Source organism: Dunckerocampus dactyliophorus, chromosome 2, assembly GCF_027744805.1.
Source record: "Dunckerocampus dactyliophorus isolate RoL2022-P2 chromosome 2, RoL_Ddac_1.1, whole genome shotgun sequence".
In the NCBI taxonomy this organism is placed as follows: domain Eukaryota; kingdom Metazoa; phylum Chordata; class Actinopteri; order Syngnathiformes; family Syngnathidae; genus Dunckerocampus; species Dunckerocampus dactyliophorus.
Genome location: NC_072820.1, coordinates 26,636,661 through 26,660,685, shown reverse-complemented (window position 1 = coordinate 26,660,685; position 24,025 = coordinate 26,636,661). Strand labels below are relative to the sequence as shown.

The 24,025-nt window shown below is 41.4% G+C and overlaps 1 protein-coding gene across 1 annotated transcript in view; it reads right to left on the bottom strand.

Annotated features, from left to right (window-relative positions):
• LOC129168198 (collagen alpha-1(XI) chain-like) overlaps positions 1 to 24,025 on the bottom strand; it is a 96,390-nt gene that overhangs the window by 31,047 nt on the left and 41,318 nt on the right. Inside the window, exons 12-29 of the mRNA XM_054753193.1 lie at positions 20,110 to 20,184; positions 19,872 to 19,955; positions 13,376 to 13,432; positions 12,806 to 12,859; positions 11,603 to 11,656; positions 11,375 to 11,428; positions 11,205 to 11,258; positions 10,661 to 10,714; positions 10,512 to 10,556; positions 8,634 to 8,687; positions 8,501 to 8,545; positions 7,347 to 7,400; positions 6,446 to 6,490; positions 4,561 to 4,614; positions 4,439 to 4,483; positions 3,938 to 3,991; positions 3,813 to 3,857; positions 2,489 to 2,542 (exon numbers count right to left, since the gene is read on the bottom strand). Of these exons, the coding sequence (XP_054609168.1) occupies positions 2,489 to 2,542; positions 3,813 to 3,857; positions 3,938 to 3,991; positions 4,439 to 4,483; positions 4,561 to 4,614; positions 6,446 to 6,490; positions 7,347 to 7,400; positions 8,501 to 8,545; positions 8,634 to 8,687; positions 10,512 to 10,556; positions 10,661 to 10,714; positions 11,205 to 11,258; positions 11,375 to 11,428; positions 11,603 to 11,656; positions 12,806 to 12,859; positions 13,376 to 13,432; positions 19,872 to 19,955; positions 20,110 to 20,184 (981 nt within the window). The remainder of the gene's footprint in view (positions 1 to 2,488; positions 2,543 to 3,812; positions 3,858 to 3,937; positions 3,992 to 4,438; positions 4,484 to 4,560; positions 4,615 to 6,445; positions 6,491 to 7,346; positions 7,401 to 8,500; positions 8,546 to 8,633; positions 8,688 to 10,511; positions 10,557 to 10,660; positions 10,715 to 11,204; positions 11,259 to 11,374; positions 11,429 to 11,602; positions 11,657 to 12,805; positions 12,860 to 13,375; positions 13,433 to 19,871; positions 19,956 to 20,109; positions 20,185 to 24,025) is intronic.

The following is a 24,025-nucleotide window of genomic DNA, read 5'->3' as shown; positions in this document are numbered from 1 at the left end:
ATAATATTTATTAATCCATCCAGCCATCTTCTACTGCTTATCCGAGGTCGGGTTGTGGAGGCAGCGGCCTAAGCAGGGAAGCCCTGACTTCCCTCTCCCCGGGCACTTCGTCCCAGCTCCTCCATGATCATAGGTGAGGGTAGGTACGCATATGGACCGGTAAATTGAGAGCTTTGCCTTTTGGCTTAGCTCTCTCTTCACCATAATGGACCCATGGCGAGGCCGCATCACTGTAGACGCCCCACCAATTTGCCTGTCGATCGTGCATTCCATCCTTCCCTCACTTGTGAACAAGACCCCGAGGTACTTAAACTCCTCCACTTGGGGCGGGATCTCATCCCCGATCTGGAGAAGGCACTCCACCTTTTTCCATGCACTCAGACTTGGAGGTGCTGATTCTCATCCCGGCCGCTTCACACTCGGTTGTGAACCGATCCAGTGAGGGTTGAAGGTCACGGCTCGATGAAGTCAGCAGGACCACATCATCTACAAAAATTAGAGACCCAATCCTGCAACCACCAAACCAGAACCCCTCAACACCCTGGCTGTGCCTAGAAAGTCTGTCCATAAAAGTAACGGACAGAACGGAACGGAATCGGTGACAAAGGGGAGCTCCGGCGGAGTCCAGCCCTCACTGGAAAGGGGGCCGACTTATTGCCGGCAATGCGAACCAAACTATGACACTAGTCATACAGGGAACGAACAGCCTTAATTAGCTGGTCCGATACCCCATACTCCCGGAGTACTCACCACAGAATTCCTTGAGGAACACGGTAGAATGCATTCTCCAAGTCCACGAAAGAGACTGTAGACTGGCTGGGCAAACTCCTATGAACCCTCAAGGACCCTGCCAAGAGGGAAGAGCGACCAGTTCCACGACCAGGACGAAAACCACACTGCTCCTCTTGAATCCGAGGTTCCACTATCCGGTGGATCCTCCTCTCCAGAACCCATGAATAGACCTTACCAGGAAGGCTGAGGAGTGCGATTCCACGATAGTTGGAACACCCCCTTCTTTCCCCCTTCTTAAAAAGGGGGACCACCATCCCGGTCTGCCAATCCAGAGGCACTGCCCCCGATGTCCACACGATGCTGCAGAGTCGTGTCAACCAAGACACGCCCACAGCATCCAGGGCTTTAAGGAATTCCGGGCTGATCTCATCCACCCCCAGGGCCCTGCCACCGAGGATCTTTTTAACAACCTCAGTAACCTCAGCCCTCAGATAGAAGATGCCGCCGTGGAATCCCCAGGTACCGAGTCCTCATTGGAAGACATGCCGGTGGGATTGAGGAGGTCTTCGAAGTATTCCTTCCACCGATCCACAACATCTCGAGCCGAGGTCGGCAGCACAACATCCCCACCATACACGGTGTTGACTGAGCACTATTTCCCCTTCCTGAGATGGCGGATGGTGGTCCAGAATCTCTTCAAAGCCATCCAGAAGTCATTCTCCATGGCCTTGCCGAACTCCTCCCATGTCTGAGTTTTTTGCCTCAGTGACTGCCAGAGCCGCAGACCGCTTGGCCTACCGGTACCTGTCAACTGACTTCGAAGTCCCATGAGCCAAAAAGGCCCGATAGAGCCCCTTCTTCAGCTTGACAGCATCCCACACCAGTGGTGTCTACCAACGAATTCTGGGATTACTGCCACAAAAGGCACGGACCACCTTACAACTCCGATCAGCCGCCTCGACAATGTAGGCAAGGAACATGGCCCATTTGGACTCAAAGTCCGTCGCATGTTCTCGGAACATGGTCGAAGTTGTCCCAGAGGTGGAAGTTGAAACTCCTTCTGACAGGGGACTCTGCCAGTTGTTCCCAGCAGACCCTCACAATATCTTTAGGCCTGCCAGGTCTTAGCAGCATCCTCCCCCACCATCGGAGCCAACTAACCACCAGGTGGTGATTGGTTGACAGCTCCGCCCCTCTCTTCACCCGAGTGTCCATAACATATGGGAGCAAGGCCGATGACACAACCACAATCATCGAACTGCGGGCCACGTTGTCCTGGTGCCAAGTGTACATGTGGACACCCTTATGCTTGAATATGGTGTTTGTTAAGGACAATCTTTGAGGGGCACAGAAGTCCAACAACAAAACATTGCTTGGGTTCAGATCAGTGAGGCCGTTCCTCCCAATCACGCCTCTCCACGTCTCACTGTCGCTGCTCACATGAGCGTTATAGTCCCCCAGGAGAACAAGGGAATCCCCCAAGGAAGCACACTCCAGTACCCCCTCTAGGGACTCCAAAAAAGGGTGGGTATTCTGCACTGCTGTTTGTTGCTTAAGCGCAAACAACAGTCAGGACCCTTCCCCCCACCCGAAGGCTACAGAAGCTAGCTCTGGGATGTGTAATGTCACCTCTCTGGTGGGGAAGGAACCTGAGCTGGTACGCAAGGTGGAGAAGTTCCGCTAGACATGTATTTATTATTTGTATTGTCTTTTCTCTCTCTTCCTGCTGAAAACTACAGGAAGGATGATGGTTTACCTTGTCGCCCTTGAGGCCCATATCACCTTTGAAGCCTGGAAATCCATCTTCTCCCTAGGGATAGGACACAGACAGAATCAATCAATGGATCAATGTGACAATTATATACCATACTGTACTGTTATTCCACAATCATGGCTAAAAGTTCCTCCAGTGATGATTAACAGTGACCTCTGGTGGCCACTTGGATAAAAACAACTAAACGGTCTCAGGAAGTCTACTTTGTATGTATGTGTGTTACTATACTGACATCTGGCGGTTGGGAATGGAAATACATGGGAATTTACAGGAATTGTTTGGGGGGGATCAGGTTTGTTTTTAAAGAAACGTTAATGTTAATGTAATATTGGGGTATAAATACCCCCCAAAAACTTGTAATAAATAATAAATAAATTCCATTAAATAATAATGAAAAGGGCCACACTGGGCCTAGAAATGTTTAGCACGTTGGCCACACAGTCAGGAGATCGAGAAGATCTGGGTTCCAGTCTCTGTTGGGCATTTCTGTGTGGAGTTTGCATGTTCTCCCCGTGCGTGCGTGGGTTTTCTCCGGGTACTCTGGTTTCCTCCCACATTCCAAAAACATGTATGTTAGGTTAATTGGAGACTCTAAATTGTCCATAGGTATGAATGTGTGAGCATGAATGGTTGGCGATTGGCTGGCGACCAGTACCACGCCTCTCGCCCAAAGTCAGCTGGGATAGGTTCCAGCATACCCACGACCCTAGTGAGGAAAAGCAGCATAAAAGATGGATGGATGGATAATAATAAAAAATAATTTAAAAAAAAACAAGCAAAAAATAAATAAAATAAAAGGAAGACTAAAAAAAGTTTTGTTTGCATTCACAAAACAAAATCATCCATTATATATTTAATTCATGTTACAGTTGGTATAAAATTATGCAAAATTCCCACTTAATTCCTATTAATTCTCATTGTGTCCAACTTTTCCTTAGTTAAAATTTACTGGAAATGTGCTGCCCCTTTTCTGCAACCTTAGACACAAAAGACTCAACTAGAGAAGTTAGTGGACTATCATACCATCAATCATAACGCAGCACAGGATGCAACCTCATATTATATGTTGGAAAAAAAACCCTTCCAAAACGGCCTTATTGTTAAGAATTTTTTTTAGGATTTAAAGAAATGCTGCTTGCATTGGAGAGATATTCGATGATATGTCCTCCACAAAATCGGCAATTATATTTAGGGCAAGGCTATTATTTTTCTATTGCGGTTGACACCATGCAAAAAGATAACAATTCTCATTGAGTGCCTTGGTCGTTATGGTTTGTGGCACACTACAGCCTAAAAAGATGTTTACCTTTTCTCCTTTGCCACCTTTCAGACCTCGGATTCCCTCTGCTCCCTGAAATAAAGGCAAATAACGTAAATAATAGTGAAGGAAATGTAAGGATTGAGTGCAGTGTGAGTGCAATTGCTGCTCACTTTGACGCCACGAGGCCCCGGGTAGCCGATGGATCCCATTGGTCCGGGGAACCCCTAAGGATGAGGAAATGATAGCAACAATTAGGAAGGCGGGGAGAATGTTTATTTGATATATTTCCACTGATTTCCCAGAACGCCACGCTGGATTGTCAAGTGCGGAACAAGTCACACATGTGGAAAGGGGAAGAAAAAGCTGAGGGCAAGTAGAACAAGTGAAATATTCTCAGAATGTTTGATCAGAACAACTTGCTGTTTTTCAGTATTATTATGTCACAATAAACCCTTAGAGTGCTGTTTTTAGACTCTTTCTTAGTATCTGTCTGACTGAGTTACTGCCAGATCTCCTTGTCCTTTCTCTCTGTGGGAGATATAATTTCTGCCTAGCAACAAGTGACAGAGAAAATAATTTGTGCATTTCTGAGTTCTGAGAAATTCAAAGTGAAAAAGTAAACAAGGCAGTAAAGAAATAGTTTGTTTCTTTTGGTTTAATATGACACTTACGGCCGCTCCTTTCTCGCCTGCTGGACCCTCTTTACCTGGGTGACCCTAAAAACAAAGACATCATTAGCTTAGTGTATGATTAGTGTAATTATTTGACATCTTAAAGAGGACATGACACTTACAGGAGGCCCATCAGCACCAGCAAGTCCAGCCAAACCCTGTTTACCTTGAGGTCCCTACATAGAAGGACAGATGTTTGTGGAGTTAGGAGGGGAGTTCAGGTCGTACAATGTGTTGTCTTGTGCTTTTTCTTTGGCTTTTTTTGTGATACCACCAAGAGCAAAGTCATATAATACAGTAATATCAAAGCGACCATAACACTAACACACAATATAGTAGCTTAGCAATGAAAGCAGCACACAGTGTCCTGGCTGCTCAGTACAAAATGGCCGAGTCAACAATTACTAATTTTAATGCAACAGGACCCCGTGCACTCAACATTGGACCCTTGTGGGCAGGTAGCATGCAGTCAGTCGCCCAGGCTACTCAGTACAAAATAGCTAATGTAACCTGTCTGGTTCCAGGCAGCCCCGCTTTACGCTCGGGCTCAAACCAGGGTCTGTAGATTGACAGCGAGAGTGTTAGCCATCGAGCTAAAAGCCTGAACTGTCAACTCGGTGCCCAGCATGACTCTTAAGGCATCAGGGAGTGAGGTTTACTTAGACTGGCTGGCATCTGTTGCACTTAAGTCTACGATAAATGTTATTATTAGCAGTGGCTGGCTTATTTTTACATTTGTATGGCAGTTAAAAACATGCATGTGCAGTATGTGCATGTTTAAATTATTTCCTATTGGACAAACTACAAACTTTTGAAGCATGCACCAATGAGGTTTCACTGTCCATATTATGTGTAGGGGTGTCCAAAGTGGAGACTGGGGGCTAATTGTGGCACGTGGTGTTTTCATTCTAAAAAATATAAACAAACAAGAAAATAAACAACAAAAATGGAAAATTATGAAGTAATTTTTCAAGAATAAAGTCCAAATATTTTTTTTTAATTAAGAGAAAAAGTAGTAATTTTACAATAATAAAGTAATATTATGAGGAAAGATAACACCATTTTAGTAGCATAAAGTTGCAATATTAAAGAAAAGATACATTATTTTTTAAAAGCCCTAAAAATATGAGAAATAAACAAAACAAAACAACAAATAAAGTTGTCAATTTTGGGAAATTAGGTTACAAAAAAAGTTCTAATGTTATAAGAATAAAGTCAAAATATTATGATAACATTATGTTATTACAAGAAGAAAATTTACAAGAAAAAATTTTAAATAGCAGAAATGGAAAAAAACGGCTGTAATTTTCCGAGTATAAAGTTAAAATATTAAGAGAAAAAACTACAAGAGAATAAACATAATAAATAGAACTTTATGAGAAATATTGTAAGAAACAATAATGTCATTTTAGTAGCATAGAGTTGAAATATTAGAGAAAAAACACACTATCTTTTATAAGTCATAATATTATAAGACACAAACAAAACAAAACAAAATTTTTATTTTTGGAAAATTTGGTTGGGGAAAATGTTGCACTACGGGAATAAAGTACATTTATGAACATTATTTAAAAACAAAGTTGAAATGTTTGGAAAAGAAAAAAGCAATAGTAAAAATGGGAAAAAAGTGCAGAGCGAAGTTGATAGGAATAATAGGCTTTTTCACCTATAGCACAAAGCTGAGATGCAGTTTATTCTTGAAATATATACAACTTCTTAGCATAGCTACACATGTGTGGCTTTACAAAATATCAAAGTGGCCCTAATTTTTCACTATGTGGCCCTCACTGGCAAAACGCTTGGACACCCCTGGTGTAAATCAACTGATGAAAGAACCACACAACACAAACACGTGGTCAAATAGAGGAAATTGTGTGCAATGCATGGACCGTCACATGAGTGCAGTGTTGTAGCGTCCACTGCAGCACATCTGCAGAAGCGCTTCAAACTCTTAGGGGAGGGAAGGAGCGGGAATTGGGGGTGGCGATTATGCTCGATAATACTCACCTTTTCTCCAGGAGGCCCGATTGGACCTTGAGGCCCAATAAGACCCTGAAGGAGGAGGCAGAAGAAGAGATGTGTCAGTTATTGCTGCACACACGCACGCACTCACGCACACACGCACACACACTGAGCGTTTTACGGTGTAGATATGAAAGTCAAGCGTGTGTAGAGGAGAGCACATGTCAAGTGCACTGGAAAAGTCTGCTTCCAGTTTTAATTTGCTTATTTTGTTAAGTCTACGACTTCATTGCTTCCACATTTGCAGGCGAGGCCACTTAGCGCCGCTTACGCAGACATGCTCAGCCGTGCATGCAAATGGTCTTTACTATTTCCTGCCCTCACTTTTATTCCTCAGGCCCTATCCCATCAAGCTTTTAGGAACATATTTTACATTTTTCCAAAGCCGTGCTGCTTAGTTATAAGGGCCCAAATCAGCCAAGAAGAAGTTATACAACCAGTAAACAATTAAGAGTGTATTGCCATTTACTTTGTTTTTCCAGGGAAAAAGCAAAGCTGACATAGAATCCTGCCTTCTAGTGGATGTTTAGCCACAATGTGGAAACTTCACCATGGAATATTCTTCCTGTACACTCAGCAGGAGATAATTGTCATCATCTCAGTGTTTAAGTCAACTACTTCTGTGTTTTGCCACAGCAGAGGGTCTTACGAGGGGGAGTGTGGGGAGGCCGGAGGAGATAGAGACGGAAAATGCTTGTGCAGACGTTTGATCAAGAAAACAGAAGTGGTGATCACGTTCACCGACGTGAGCGGAAAGGACGGAATGTGAGGAGGAGAATAAAAGAAAAATAAAGAAATATTGGGAGTAGAATTTAAGACAGGAAGTGTTGGTGTTGAGTTAGAAAACAGGTCTGAAAAAGAGAGAGAAAAAAGGATGAAAACTTACATGAGGACCAGGTAAACCTTGCTGTCCATGAGGCCCTGGCTCTCCTTGAGGACCCTGTAAATGCAGAAGCATGCTATTCAGATTTTCATTGTAGAAATATAGGCATCATAGACACTACTACTAAGGTAAAGCACATGGACATAAGTACCGCTTCATCAGGTAATTTCAGAAATTAAAGGGTTGGTCTACGACAGGGTTTTTTTAGAGAAAGTCCTTTTCTGTTCCCAGTTCACAAACTAAGTCCGTAACGGCATGCTTGGATGAGTTTGCTGTGGAAGAAGCTCATCAAACACAATTCAACAAAGATGTGGACTTAAATTCCCACAGACACTCCAAAATCTCGTAGACGGTCTTCCCAGTAGGAAGGATGCTGGTTTAGTTCCCAAAGTGCCACATTTTCTGCATGGGTAATAGCCTAATACGTCTACAGTATAATATACATAGCCTAATATTTTTGTTCATAGTGTATGCTTATGCTTGCTAGCATGACATGACTAAATATTGTTCTTGTTGTATGAATTATTCAACATAACTAAGGTGACTTTTCCTGTTATACAGCATGGTGCGTCTGCGGTACAGTTTTGTATGTTAGTGTGTCACTTGGCTGAGTGGGTGTGGACTGCTGGACTTGAGGGACCACATTTGGGTCTGGATGTGTCACAAACCACACAAACAGACAAAACCCCCAAGAGGGAATTTCAGATGTTCCACTCTGAGCACTTGATGCTGTTTGACTGATGGAGATGGAAGAAGAGGCTAATGTGTTATGCCTATATGAGGACAATGAGGCTTCATGCAGATTTACCAAATAATATGTTTTATGATAGATTTATGAGCCTTAAGATGAGAGTGGCACCGCTTTGTGACTCACAGCCTCATGTGGTCTTGTTTAGACATCATGACCAACAACCCTCCCTCCGACTTCCTGGTGAGACCCTCTACACAGCTGACTATTTCATCTCATCCTTGACTAAAGCGGAAGGCATCTTGGTCATACATTGTCACACAGGTCAGTTCATCTGCTAATGACCTCCATTCCTGCAGGTCAAAGACACGCCATCAGCTTTATCCATGGTGGATGACAAAGTGATCTCTTCGGTGGTCTTCACACATGATTTCACAGTTAAAAGAATTAGTAAACACATGTTTCCCACCATGTTTCCTTTGGGACCCGCTTGCCCGTCAAGTCCAGGAAGACCCTGCAGGGATATGACATTGCTTTATGATGCAGTGTGGACAAACTCAGAGAGAGCCAAACGAGCATGGGGATGCTGGCCATGTACATACACGTTGTCCTGCAGGACCAGCAGACCCTCTGGGGCCCAGCAGACCTCGGGGACCCTGCATGGCGAAACAATTGCAAAGTGAAGAGAGATGAGGAAAACAGTATTCCAGCATTGGACAGCAAAGAAAAATGCAAAAAAATCTGAATATGAAGGGAAAGTCCACTGAATAAAACAGGAAAGAGCATTGAGGAAAAGAAAAAAGAAAACTGAAAAAAAAGTTACTCTGCAGAGAACATCAAGTGAAAAAGCATAAAACACAGTAGAACAGCTAAAGAATCAGCAAAGAGTACTGAGGAAAACTTCAAAGAAAACAAAAGGCTTGTGTAAAATAACAAAGAAAACAGCAAAAAATTTAGTAAAACAGCAAAAAGCATTGAGTAACACAGAAAACAGCAAAGAGCACTGAAGAAAACTACAAAATGCATTGAGTAAAACAGCAAAGAAAACTGCAGGAAAACCAGAGTTGAACAGCAAAAAGCATTGAGTAAAACAGAAAACAGCAAAGAGCACTGAAAAAAATTGCAAAGAAAACAACAAAAAACAATGAGTAAAGCAGTGAAAAACTAAAAAAAAACATTGCACTGAGTACAACAGCAAAGAAAAATACAAAAAAACAGAGTTGAATGGCAAAGAGCATTTAGAACAACAGAAAAGAAAACATCAAAGAGCACTGAGGAAAACTGCAAAGAAAGCAACAAAAAAACATTGAGTAAAACACCAAAGAAAATTAGCAAAAAAAACCCCCCAGAGTTGAACGGCAAAGAGCATTGAATAAAACAGAAAACAGCAAAGAACAGTAAGGAAAAAACATTGAGTAAAAAGGAAAAAGGCATTGAGTGAAAGAGAAAATAAAACAGCAAAAAACAGAGTTCAATGGCAAAGAGTAATGAGTAAAACAGAAAATACAACAACAAAGGACAGTGAGGAAACAAACAAAAAACAGCAAAGAAAACTGAAAAAAAACACATTGAGTAAAAAGGCAAAAAAGCATTGAGCAAAACAGCAAAAAGCCCTGTAAAAAAGTGTTAAACAGTAAAGACCAATGGCTAAAACAGCAAAAAGCATTGAGGAAAACAGAAACAACAAAAACAGAGAAGAACAGTGGAAAAAAAATAAAAACACCAAAGAATATGGAGCAAAACTACAATGAAAATGGCACAAATACAAAGACAACAACAAAGAAAACAGTAATGGGAGTAAATTAACAAATAACCCCAAGTAAATCAGTGATGAAAACAAAGGTTGATGATGTTGAGAAAAGAGCACTGAGTAAAAAACAGTAAACGTACAATGCCAACTAGGATTGAAATAAACTGCAAATAGCATGAAGTAGAAAAGTAAAGTTACATGAATATAAGAAGTGTTGGACCATGTCTTTATAAAAGTATGCATTTAGAAAGTACTGTAGGTGCACATATAAAAGAAAGTGGTGTGGGTGTGGCTGTGGTGTGAAGGCAACACGCAGTCACTATACTGACCTCATGTGGTCACTTTGGGTAACTCCCACTCACACCAAGCCATCCATCTCAATTAAGAGAACAGGACTTATAATCACGAGTGACTGCTCTGTCATCTTACACACAATGAAAGATGCAATGCTGTGCAGCTTGAGCAATGTTTTGGACTTGACCTGAATCCTTTTATGGAGTTTATTTTTATGAGTAATGACAGAACAATAGCTCTTTTTTTCCACGTTTCAAGGCTCAGAACATGCAAGAAGGAGATGGTGTTGCGTGTTTGACAGGTAGATTTAATGCTGAGGGAGGGGCTGCATGTAGTGGGAATAACTTCTCGTGCATATTTGGGTTATTTCCTTTATTAGCTTGGTTTTAACAACTGCGTCTCGCCGTGTCAGCAGAAGGGCAATAAATCCACTTACGCTCTCTCCAGCCACACCTCTCTGTCCAACCTGGCCGTCTTCCCCCTACGGAGGGAACACACGCGTTATTGGGATAGAAAGAGGAAGGTAGGGAAGCAGTCAGGGGGTGATTTCTTTTTTTGGGATGGCTGAGGGTCTGAGGCACTCACTCTCGGCCCATCTTCTCCTGGAGGTCCTGGAGGCCCTGTAGGACCGTGTTCCCCCTGGGAAGAGAGCATCAGATAGATGATTAGCAAAGCCAGGGAGTGGCGGGGTCACATAAGAACCCTGCAGCTGGAAGAGGGAAAAAAATACTTTTTGCTCTTTGAAAAGCTGATGAGTCAACAATTATGAAATCAGAGATGATGCAAAGAGAGCGCCTTTAATCTACGCCCGCTCGCCACAGTTGGCACGGATCTTCAGTATAGGCTTGCCTGTATTTAGCCGTCTATAGGCCTCGTCCGCTGGCCCTCTAATTAGGCAGTATAGGATAGAAAGCCTGTCTCGAAATACTCCTCTGTGATCTCTCATGTTTGATTCTCTCAGCAGGCCCAAATTCCGCAAACAGGGCATTCAGCACTCCTCACCCGCCTCCCATTCTGCTTCAAAAGTAAATCTGGAGGCCGGCCTGCCCCTGGTAAATGGGTCAGATTCCCCAAACGACTAAGTCTTTCAATGGCCCCAATGTTGCCTAAGGACATGGCACACACTCACCCTGTGGCCCTTTTCTCCAGGGAGACCAGGAAGGCCGTCAAAACCTCGGTCACCCTGCAAAGACACAGTGAAGCGGCTCAATCAACAGGTGCATGCTTTAATCCTAACATCTGCAACCATTGCATTATGAATCATTACTGCATGCCTCCTAAAGCGTGCGTGCAGGTTACCTTGGTTCCGGACTCTCCTGGCATTCCTCGAGCACCGTCAGCTCCGTTGCGGCCCTGCAGCACACGCACACAAACCATCAAAGACATTTTGTTTTTTATCATCTTGAAATGGTGTACAGACCAAACATAAATGTGATGGTTCTTTAAAGAACAGAGGGGGTTATTGAAGACACATGACTAGAAAGAGGCGTCAATTACGACTTCATAGTTCATTAAAAGATGACTGACCCTCTTTCCTGACTTTCCTGGGGGGCCGGTTGGGCCCTGGAGACCTCGGGGGCCCTATGGAGGAAACAGGTAAACATTGGATTGTGTATCAAAACAGTGTACTATGAACATGGCGATGAATCTGCTGATATGATAAAAGATCAGGCTGGGGTGATTTGCCCATTGTGCATTTTAATGCCTGGATTTTTGCTCTTCCAAACTGTGCAACTCCCAAAAAAACAAAGCAAACTTTGCTCTGATTGGCAAACTTGTACTCCATTATTTTCTGTGTATACAATTTTAGATCAATATTTGCAATAAAAGTGACTGTTGCAGCGCATCGATTAGTTCCAGCTCTATTAACAGTCTCTATCTCTCTTAAATTGCAATTTTTCGCTCATGAAGGAAGCTAACAAGCGAAATAGTCAATGAGTGACATGGTTGCTCATTAAGTTAATTCCAGAAAACCCCATCCCCATAGTTTCAGCACAGGACTGCATTTCACACACTCAACCCAGATGAAGCTCTTTTAAAGGAAGAAAATGACTTAAAATACAAATAAACAAATAGCAAAAGTTGGAAAAAGAGCAAAAAAGCAAAAACAAAAAAATGCCCAGGGGAGAATCAAACCCAGGTCTTCCCAATCTCCAGGATGTTCCTGTATTGGCCAACATGCTAACCACTAGACCACCATGCAGCCTACATTTTCATAAATAATTTATTATTATTTTATTGTTATTTATTTTATTTATTATTATTTTGTCTATTATCTTATTATTGTAAAAACTGTACTATATTTAATTGTATAATGTATTTGTTGTCAATTTTGACAGAAAAGTTATTATTTTTTGTTGTCAAATCAATTTCAAATTTGTATTTTTTATTTTTTAATTATGTACTAATGCATAATTAATATAATAACAAATTATTTATTATTACTGCAGACAGCCACAACGTATCCCACCAGGCAACGAGTTTTCAAACGCTTTCCAATTCACAAATGAATGAAAAAACATTTACAACTAAAGCATAGCTGCTCTACTTAGTGATGAATTACCCTTTCACCCTCCCCAGAAAATGCCATCAAGATGTCAAAATGGTCTAAAAATACCAACATAAATCAATAAAAATACAAATTTTGTCCCAAATGAAAATGTCAAGCACTGTTATAAACAAGGAAAATGTAACCCAATGCGTGTTGTGGGGATACAATAAACCACTCACCTGGGGTCCGTTCTCTCCGCTGTCCCCTTTAAAACCAGAAGGACCAGGAAGCCCCTGTGTGGCAAAAAAAAGATGATTAGTGACCTCTGCATGTTTTGTTTGGAAAGCCAAGATAATCCAGGTTGGAGTAGAACCGAATGTAACTAGATACACGTCATGCAGTTGTCCATAATAATGTATGCACAAATGGGCAAAAAGTAATGAATATGTACACAAATGTATTGTATATGCTGGAGAATGTAGTCTTTTAATTGCATACATTCACTCAGTGCAGTAATTCAGTTCATATATCAAATGTTTGCACTGTAAAATCACATAGAGAGAGATGTGCTGTGAGCGTTTACGAAGCACATCTCCACTTCCTTACAAATCCACCAGGACCAACCCAGAGATTACTGGGTGACCTCAGCTGCCCAACCATTATTCATTCGCTGTATGGGTGTATATGTGTGCATGGGTGTGTAGCGTATGATAAACGCATAGCCAGGGCGTGCTCATGACCTCATGTGTGGGATGAACACAGAGCAGATTCACACTGTGTGTGGGGGTGGGATTTGAACAGCCACTCACCACAGGACCAGATCTTCCCGTCAGGCCCGCTGGCCCAGGAGGACCTCTCATAGCCAGCTGGGGATCAAACAGACACAAGCCATGAACCACTGCGCACCCACACTGGAAGACTCAAGCATGGTTCTCACAGAAAATGTTTTGTCGGACTGCACCCGCTTGATACAGCCCATCTATTGTAGAAATTTATTTCCCCAAGGCCTCCTCTTGAATAGATGCCGTTCTGCCAATTAATCCAAGCTAAATGAAGCTAGGGGAATATACATCTGCAAGCTTAAATATATTGTGCGGCATACCCCAGGGGTCAATACTGGGACCAAAACTGTTTAACCTATATATTAATGACATCTGTATAGTCCCGAAAGACCTAAAGCTAATATTAATTGCAGATGATACTATTGCATTTTGTTCTGGATAAAGCATACAACAGCAAAAAAAAAACACAGGTGAATTGACAGTATTAAAAAGATGGTTTGATAAAAAGAGACTATCCCTGAACCCAAGCAAAACTAAAATAATGCTACTTGGTAACAGCAAAAAGGATACTTATGCGATATAGAAATTGACAGCGTGGACATTGACAGGGTGAATGAAAATAAATTTCTGGGGGTCATAATAGATAATAGACTATGAGTTGGAAATCTCACATTAAATACATACAACCTAAAGTGGCAAGAAATACCTCAATACTGAATAAAGCTAAATTTGTTTTGGAGAGCCCCATTAATACTAGAGCCCCATCAATATATCAGTGGGCCGATTAATCTGGCCGATTATGACATCTCACCGATTAATCAATATTGGTGAAAATGTAGCTGATATGGCGCCAATATATAACTTTTTTTTTCAGTCTTGGTGTCTTGGTGTCTTGGTTCTGCGTAAGTACCTGGGCCCTCCCCCTCACACGCTCTATCTAAGAAAGAAGAGACTGAAACGAAACTAAGCAAAAAAGAAACTGCATTTTTTTACACCATGGTAAGATGTGACTTGGTAAAACAATATAGCACTTTAGTGCCACGCTATCAGGGTCTGTCAAGGAGAACATTGTAGTTTTGATGCAAGTTTTACAGAGCGTATTACAGTGCTTTAACGTTGATAAGTTGGATCTCTGTGAGATAAAATTGATGCAAGTGAATTCACATGTCCACCATTATCTAAGACTATTATACAGCGTTTTAAAGTGAAATACAGAAATATGCTGATATACAACAGCGTCCCATTTCACGGCATACTTCCATGCAGGATTTCCAGGGGCTCATATGTTCACAAGTTAACAAGTTCATGCAAATCATTTAAAAAATGTTTCAAGTCATGTATTTAGTTGTCATTTGATATGTGTGATATGTGTTACTAATTAAACTTCCTTATTTCAATTTAGTAGTCTTCTGCTTCTTTGTGTTGAATTGTATTTTGATTATTATAAGAATTTATGTTCATGTACAGTATATATCCTGTGTAGGTCAATGCTCTTTTTCATATATTGGCCTATATATCGGTTATCAGCCGATATATCGGATATCTGCTTTTTTCAGACCCCAATATCGGTATCAGTATCGGCCTCAAAAATCCCATATCTGTTGGGATCTACTCCATATTGTCTACTTTTCTGGTATTACCATATCTAGGTTATTGTGAGGACATTGTTACGTTCTAATGTTGCACGCCTGCTGTTAGAACTCCCTTCTCTGGCAGGAGGTGGCTCCACTGGGCACACCTGTAATTGATTACAGCACCTACTTAGGCTCACTGCTTTCAGCTGAGTCTTGCTGGATTATTCCTTTCTCTTCCATGGCATTCAGACAGCCTCTCTTCCTTGGTATGTAAACCTTTTCTGCCATTTAATTCCACTCCTTTTTCTTGTAGTTTGATCACTACACAACGTTGGACTTCTGGCTACTGCCCAGTGGACCGCGGCCTCCTCCAGCCGTGTTTGGGAGTTCTTTTTGTTTTGGGACTGCTACATGGTGTGCCTTCTGCCCCATCGCCTTGTGTTAACCCATTTTTGACGGCATTAAAGAATGTATACATATATTTTTGTTGCAACTCTCTGCCACTCGTCTCTCCATCTGGGGTCCACCATACAACAGAACCTAACAGAGATTTGGGGAAATGACTCCAAAAGTACACTTCACTTGCTAACTGTGCTACAAAAACTGTCAGTTAGGATAATTCATAATGGCGCTTATAGAGAACATACTAACACTTTATTCCTAAAATCACAATTTTGCTTATCTGGTAAACTTTCAAACAGCTAAAATTATGCATAAAGCAAACAACCTGCTACCTGAAAACGTAATGAAATTCTTAAGACAGCAGAAATATGACCTTAGGGAAAGTTAAACTTAAAACACTATGCGAGAACAATGCTAAAAACCTTTAGCATATCAGTATGTGGAATGAAATTATGGAATAAGAACTCAAAACAATGCACTAAAATGAGCGATTTCAAGAAACAGTACAAGCAGTTGATGTTTACAAAGTACAAGGAAGAAGAGTCCTGAATCACTGTGTACATACAGTACAATGCTATGTCTAACCACTCTTGTTCTTACTAATTCTTCATTTATGTGAGTACATTGTCTGTATTCACTCATCATCCAACTATGTTTCTGTCAACTATTAACGTTTTCATCAATTATGTATTATTTATTTATTATGACTGTTATATACAGTGATCATATATCTTGACTCCTTGAAACATTCAAGAATTGAGGCAATACATCCAATTAATCTGTTCCAGACACCCAAAAATATTAATAAAAATTACCTTTTATAAACAATAATTTATGTAATTATATTATTTCAATTCCAAAATCTATTTTGTTCAGTTCAATTCCATTTTTTTTCCGCTTATCCGGGTCCGAGTCGTGGAGGCAGCAGTCTCAGCAGGGAAGCCCAGTCTCCTGGTCCCCGGCCACCTCTTCCAGTTCCACCGGGAGGATACCGAGGCGTTCCCAGGCCAGCTGTAAGACACAATCCCTCCAGCGTGTCCTAGGTCTGCCACAGGGCCTCCTCCCGGTTGGGCATGCCCAGGACACCTCACCAGGGAGGCATCCAAGAGGCATCCGGACTAGATGCCCGAGCCACCTCAACTGGCTCCTCTCAGTGTGAAGGAGCAGCGGCTCTAGTCTGAGCCCCTCCCGGATGCCTGAGCGGTTGTACCCTTCCTTCCAGCACCCTGGAATAGACTTTTGCAGGAAGGCTGAGGAGTGTGATCCCCTATAGTAGGAACACACCGTCTGGTCACCCTTCTTGAAAAGGGGCACCACCACACTGGTCTGCCAATCCAGAGGTACTGTTTCTGACTTCCACGAAATGTTAAAGAGACATGTCAGTCAAGACAGTCTCTCAACATCCAAATATAATTATATATAGTATATAATATTTATAATATAATTTATGTAATTTAATACATTTTATATGCAGATAACAATTCAGAATAATTATAAATGAGAAATTGATAGAACTTATTGTTGAGGCAAAATGTTTTCCAAAATTTTCCACAAAAAACAAATCATACAAAAATGATTATACTGTATATACTGTAAAATTTCTCTTTCATAATCAATGTATTTCACACACAAATACCAGCGGTCGGAGTCAGTGTTTTGCAAGTTTCAAGTCTCAAGTAAAGATGTGAAAGTCCAATTCATGTCTCTAGTCAAGACAAGACAGGTTGAGTCAAGACCGAAGTCACACGCTTAAAATTTTCGAGTCCTTATAAGTCAAAGCAACTGTTTTGTCTCCCAAATGAAACACCATTTTAACAATGTAACAACCTATTACATTTGACAAATACAATGAATGCATGTTGAATTGTTTTATTTTTAAAATAAAATGAGACCAGTGTGACAAGACTGGATTTAATCTTCATCCACACCCTCGTTGTTGGTTCTTAAACCCGAATATACTGTAGATGCATTCATTGAGGCAGATTCAAAAGGAAAACATGTCATCCTGATGGAAATTACATAACTATCACGTTAGTTGAATATTTTGACACAATTTACTGAACACATTCACTGAAAATCTCAAGTATTTTTTTCAAGTCATCAGCCTAAAGTCAGAGTCGAGTCCTGAGTCACTGATGTCAAAAGTCCAAGTTGAGTTGCAAGTCTTTGATGATATTGTCAACCAAGTCCAAAATTATCAAAATTGTGACTCCAGTCTTCCAGACTTGAATCTACACTTCTGAGAAATGCTACCAAATACCTCCTACTTAATGACAGTCCTAATACTGTGGATACCCGGTACTCTCTGCAGTTTAGTTAACAAACTCCCCGGCCACCATATGAGAAAATGTATAAAGAATATTAAATTAAACTCAAATTGTGTTCAGAAAGGTTGTTTAAATTCCCTTTTTTGAGAACGGTTTAAATTCAAATGAGCCTTCACGGGTGCGGAGTAGACGCATTCTTTCCTTCTCCCTGCCAAGAATGTGTGGAACATTTGCAGGCTAATGTCATGAATGATGCTAATTTGCTAAGCAATCCATATCCTGCTCCACCCCGACAAGCTAATATTCATTCTGCTGTTGTTTGGCTTCCAGGTAGTAAGACGCAGACATATCCAACAATTTGTCCTTAATTCTTCCCTTTGCGGGCCAAACCTCTGTAACAAAAGACAAATATACTGTGTGTGTATGTACAGTGTAAAATAGTAATTTGACTGTAACTGAGTTTTGGCTGCACTCCAGCTATGTAGAGTGTTGTGAAGGTGTGAATATGACATGTCTGTGCTCCCCTTAATGGTCTCCATGTGTAGTCACTCTCACTCTCTAGAAGTGCTAAACTTTGTCTGCTCAGTGCAATTAGTTAGGCACATCTACTGTACATAAAACTAATGCTCAACACCAATAACTCATCTTGTCTGCAGTAGATCAGTCGGAGGGAGTAATTGGCTAATTTTAACGGTATCTAATAAACTCATGACTGAACAGTGGAAACTTTGTCTTAATGTATGATATGGAATTTTAACATAATTTTGACCAATAAAATACATTCGAGAGACATGACATATGCTTTTTTTTCTTGGGGTTTACGGTGGGTAACTTTTTACGTTTACGTGACAATTCATGTTAAGTTTAGAGTACATGCTCTGTTGGACCTTCTACCTTTTTTACCCATTTTTACACTTGTATGACATTTTTACACTTGTATTACAGTTGTCATTTTTTGTTGCATTTTCTGCATTTTCATATTAATCACCATGACGCCTTCACCATTTGTCATTTTGCTAGTTTAGAGGACTTTGCTGTACTTTATACGATCTGAAATGAACAGTGGTTCACTTATTTTTACATTTTTATGAGAGCAAACAATGTTGAAAGATGAATGAGAAATGCGTGAGATGTATTTGCACTTCCTACATTTTATTATCAACCTTGGGAGAAGCTTTATAATAAATAAATCTAATCACCCATCCATTTATGTGAAGATTTCCTGGGTAACACCAAACTGAAAGCGCAAATGCGAAAAACAGTAAAAAACAAAACTTACAAGCATAATTGATGTCTGCAGAGTGTACAAAATGAGTACCTGTTGGCAGGTCTGCACTTGTACGACAGTTAAGTTAATTAAAATTGCCTGTACACTTACTAATGGTTTATGGTGGGAACTTTCTGACTCTGGAACAGACTATTGGAGGTCCACTAGCAACCCAAACACTGCATTGCAAAAGTGTTTAGTATTTAGTGCAGGGGTCACCAACGTGGTGCCCGTGGGCACCAGGTAGCCCCCCACGACCACATGAGGTGCCCGCAAGCCTGCTTTTCATTCAGGTTTTCAGTTAATAATGAAAGAACAGTAGAAAGAAATGCATTCTGAAATACAACATGTGAGTTGTGGACACCAGCATTTTGTTCATGTTCTGGTAAAACAAGCATATTCGCTTTGTTTGGGTTTAAAATCCATCCATCCATCCATTTTCTATACCGCTTCTTCCTCATTAGGGTCGCGGGGGTATGCTGGAGCCTATCCCAGCTGACTTCGGGCGACAGGCGGGGTACACCCTGGACTGGTCGCCAGCCAATCGCAGGGCACATATAGACAAACAACCATTCATGCTCACATTCATACCTATGGACAATTTAGAGTCACCAATTAACCTCACCTGCATGTTTTTGGAATGTGGGAGGAAGCCGGAGTACCCGGAGAAAACCCACACGCACACGGGGAGAACATGCAAACTCCACACAGAAATGCCCAGGGGAGAATCGAACCCAGGTCTTCCCGATCTCCAGGCTGTTACTGTGTTGGCCAACGTGCTAACCACTAGACCACCGTGCGGCCCTGGGTTTAAAATAAGCTCTGAAAATAAATGTTACAAAAATGAGTAGCTCTTGGCCATTTTCATTTTGTAAAAGTAGCTCTCACAAGGACAAACGTTGGTGACCCCTGATTTAGTGTATGTAACAATGTAAAACAGTGTGTGACAGCGGTTCACCTGTATCGGGTCTCGGGTGATACAGGGGCAGTCTAATGATGTGTCAAATCCTTACCCTGGCTTGAGAAAGGATGGCCTGAGCCTGAGCCTCTTGTGCCGTTACCACAGGTCCCTTGTGTGCTTCGCCGCCTGCACGGAACTGCACGGGAAAAGGACGTACAGTTCAGATCAAATCAGTGCAGTGGAGTGAATTGACAGGCTGAGGAGTGAATGTGATGAATGGTGAATGAGCGGGGTCTCATGCAACAATGTGGCAGCCTGCTGTGCTTGTGTGCAAAAGTGGCAGAACTTACTGGAAGCATCAGAATGGTACCTGCAGGCCCAGGGACACCATCCGAACCAGGGATTCCAGGTCGACCTGGAGGACCCTGTGGAAGCACCAAGGGGGATGTTTGATGAAGTCATTATTATGATTAGAAGGTGTATGGCAGAAAACACATGAATGTGCTGCTGATGCGGTGTAGAAGCTCCGCAGTGAAGAGCATAAACAAAGCATATGAAACACCCCTACAGCGGAGCAACCGATCCATTTACCTAGCATTAAAAATAAAAAACCACAGCCGCAGCCAGGCGAGACGTTGATGCCAACTGAATGCCACAAAACGTTCATCAAGCTCAGCTTTATAGTGTCAGCCTCACTTGTCTGCTGTCTCGTAAAGCATGTGAGTCAAGGCTTGGATGAGCCAAAGATAGGTAGAAAAGAATGTGAGGTACCATAAACGTGTCTGCTAGAGTTCATATCCATCATCATTGAAGTGGTTCAAACGACACGGTAGTGGCCAAATAAATTGTTGTATTAGAGGTGTCACAAGACACCCACCTCACGAGACGAGACGATGAGCAAGACTGGGTGCATGAGAATGAGAGACAAGAGTTTAACATTAACTTAAAGACAAATAGAATAAAAAACTTGACTGCACAAGCAAACTTTTATTGTCTCAAACAATGCAGGTACATTTTGAAATGTTTATTGTCCCACAAATTGACACTAAATGATACTATTGTCAACATTTTTGGAGACCAAATAAACCACTTGTTATGATAATATCTATTCATTTTCTATACTGCTTATCCTGACTAGGGTTGTGGGTAGGCTGGAGCCTATCCCAGCTGACTTCGGGCGAGAGGCTGGGTACACCCTGGACTTGTCGCCAGCCAATCGCAGGGCACATACAGTATAGACAAACAACCATTCACACTCACATTCATACCTAAGGACAATTTAGAGTCGTGAATTTAGAGCATGTTTTTGGAATGTGGGAGGAAACCGGAGTACCCGGAGAAAACCCGGAGCATCCTTTCTTTTGGGATGACTTTCTGCGAATGCACACAAATTTGAGCTGTTCCTTTTGACATTGTTGACTAAATATCTCAGTGCGTGTTGACGGTTGAGATGAAGGCTCTGCATCGTGATGTGTATTTTTTTTCAAAGATGGGAAAACTGGGACAGGTGGATGTGTTTGAGGTGGGCAAGTTAATTTTCTTTTTATTAATTGATGATTAATATATGACTAATATGATTATATATGACTTATTTATTGTGAGTTTTTTTCTGAAGAAATCTTGTCACGTTTTAATCTCGCCAGATCTTATGACATTCCTAGTATGTAATGTTTCATATTTTTACAAATATTTTTACTCCCATGTTGTTGCTGCCCGATGTTGACACTTAGACATGACATTGTAGTTGACACTGTAGTTGACACTGTAGTTTACACACATTTTAGGGCAGTTTGTTGGCTGTGTGGACAAAATGAGCAGGCCTTAAGTGATGCCTTAAACCGCAATCTCCTTAAGGGCCAGCAGGGGGTGAGTATCCCTTATTATGGGGCTGCACTGGCTCAGGAGGTAGAGCAGGTCATCCAGAAACCGGAAGTTTGGTTGTTCTATCCCTGCTTCCTCCATTCCATTCACTGTTGTTGTGTCCTTAGGCAAGACACTTCCCCCACAGCTATGGCAACAGATGCAGATTATCACCACAAATGTATGAGGAGTGAATGCATAATGGGTTTACTGTGAAGTGCTTTGGGTACGTTGAAAGGCGCTATGTAAAATTGTATCCGTTTTGCAAAATGTTATGTAAATAACAGTTATGTGCCCGAGACACAAAACGTAATAAAAATCTGTCCTTACGTGTATAAATGACTTAACAAAAGACAAGGACAAAAAAAACAGCAGGCTTCACTCTACATCTTAAAATACATGCTATCATTTTCATCACTGTGTTCTTCTTCAGCCTATAGGCTAACCTAGCATGATGTTGTGTATGTGTTGTAATTGTGAGTGTACTGTTAGCACTTTATCATTGCATAGCTATGGCAGTATTGGTAACATCCTCCTGCCCCACTCCACTGCTGTATGTGATATTTGGCATCTATTACATTGGACAAGAGTTACAATGTACAGTATATGTCAAAAGTGGATTAAGTACATAATAGTGCTTATTTGAGATACACACTCTGTCAGAGACAAGCACAGCTCCTTAGCATTAAAGCTACACAAAACACTTTTAATACACTACTGTGGCACCAATCAGATCTATTTAAAAGTGTTTAAAAATACAGTAGTATGTGATCATTAAGCTTTTAAGTATCATTCCATGGTAAAGAGATCAGTGTTCAGCCATCTCCAATTGACCGAGAAAGTGGCATTAAAGACAGGAGCGACAGAGAAGATCACAAAAGAAACTATCCTATTTGACGACGTGTCCAGACTGAGGCTTACAGGAAGTAGTCGCTTTTAATCCCCATCAGTGGATCCTCCTCAGCAAGACACTTGGTTTCCCATGGGAGGAAATGAGGGGAAGGGCGGACCAACAAAAACATTTTCTGATCACTTTAAGCCCCTTGAGGAACAGTAGCGGCATTGTGTCTGTGTGATCTGCTTGTCATGGCGCTCCATGCTATTGACAGTCCACACTGATATCCAACTCTGTCATTTCATCAATCATGGGATGGAAAAACATTCATATAGCCTAAGAAACTTGTTGAACTTGACTACAATTCTTAGAACTATGTCTCAGACTCATTCTGTAACAGTTTAATGACTGTTTACCTTCAATAAAACAGAACCAAATGGAAAGTTTAAACCCTTGAGGCATCTTAGAGGACTAAATGTGGACATTTTGCTAAATTGCTTGTCAGTTTTAGAGCTAATTGAATGGAATTTGTTTTTTGGGGGCATTATTTAAAAAAAATAATGAGCCTCTCTATTGCAAGGTGTGTAGAATAGGATATTGGCATACAGACCTAATCAAAATCTTAAGACCAGTTGAAAAATTGCTATAATTTACATTTTGCACATTTGGATCTTAATGAGGTTTTAAGTAGAGCTACAATATGAAAAAAACAGAAGGGGGAGTGAGACAAACACTTTGAAAAAGTAATTTATTGGAAGCAATTAAACTGAAGTAGGCTGTTCATCAGCTGACCAAAAGTTTAAGACCATCGCTCAAAAAATAACAAAAAACTCTCCAAACAAGAACCCAAAATGTTCTCAGTAGGACTCAGTAATGAGTAGCTCCACCGTTCTTGTTAATCACTTCAAAAATTGGTTTGGGCATGCTTGATGCGAGTGTTTCCAGGAGGCTAGTGGGAACATTGCTCCAAGTGGTGAAGATGGCTTCACCAAGGGCATCAACTGTCTGGAACTGATGGCCATTTTTATAAATTTCCCTTGCCATCCATCCCCAAATGTTCTCTACGAGATTTAAATCAGGGGAACATGCAGGATGGTCTGAAAGAGTGATGTTATACATATGATTATCCCTGAAAAAGTCCTTCGTCAAGCGAGCATTGTGAACTACCGCCGTTTGACGACCCTGCACCACCTGAAGCTCCAGTGTTCCATTGAAGGAAAAAAGACCCCAGATCATGATGGACCCCCCTCCATTGTGCCGGCTAGAAAACATCTCAGGTGGGATCTCCTTGTCATGCCAGTAACGTTGGAAGCCATCTGGACCGTCAAGGTCACATGTTTTCTCATGAGAGAATAAAACTTTTTTCCACCTATCAATGTCCCATGTTTGATGCTCCCTGGCAAAGTCTAAACGGGCAGTTTTGTGGTGTTGAAGGAGACGAGGTCTTTGAATTAATTTTTCAACCATTTTCCCACAGATGCCGTCTGATGGTAATTGCACTGCAGTCGGCACCAGTAAGGGCCTTAATGTGGGTCGAAGACCGCCCTGTGTCTTGATGGACAGCCAGTCGG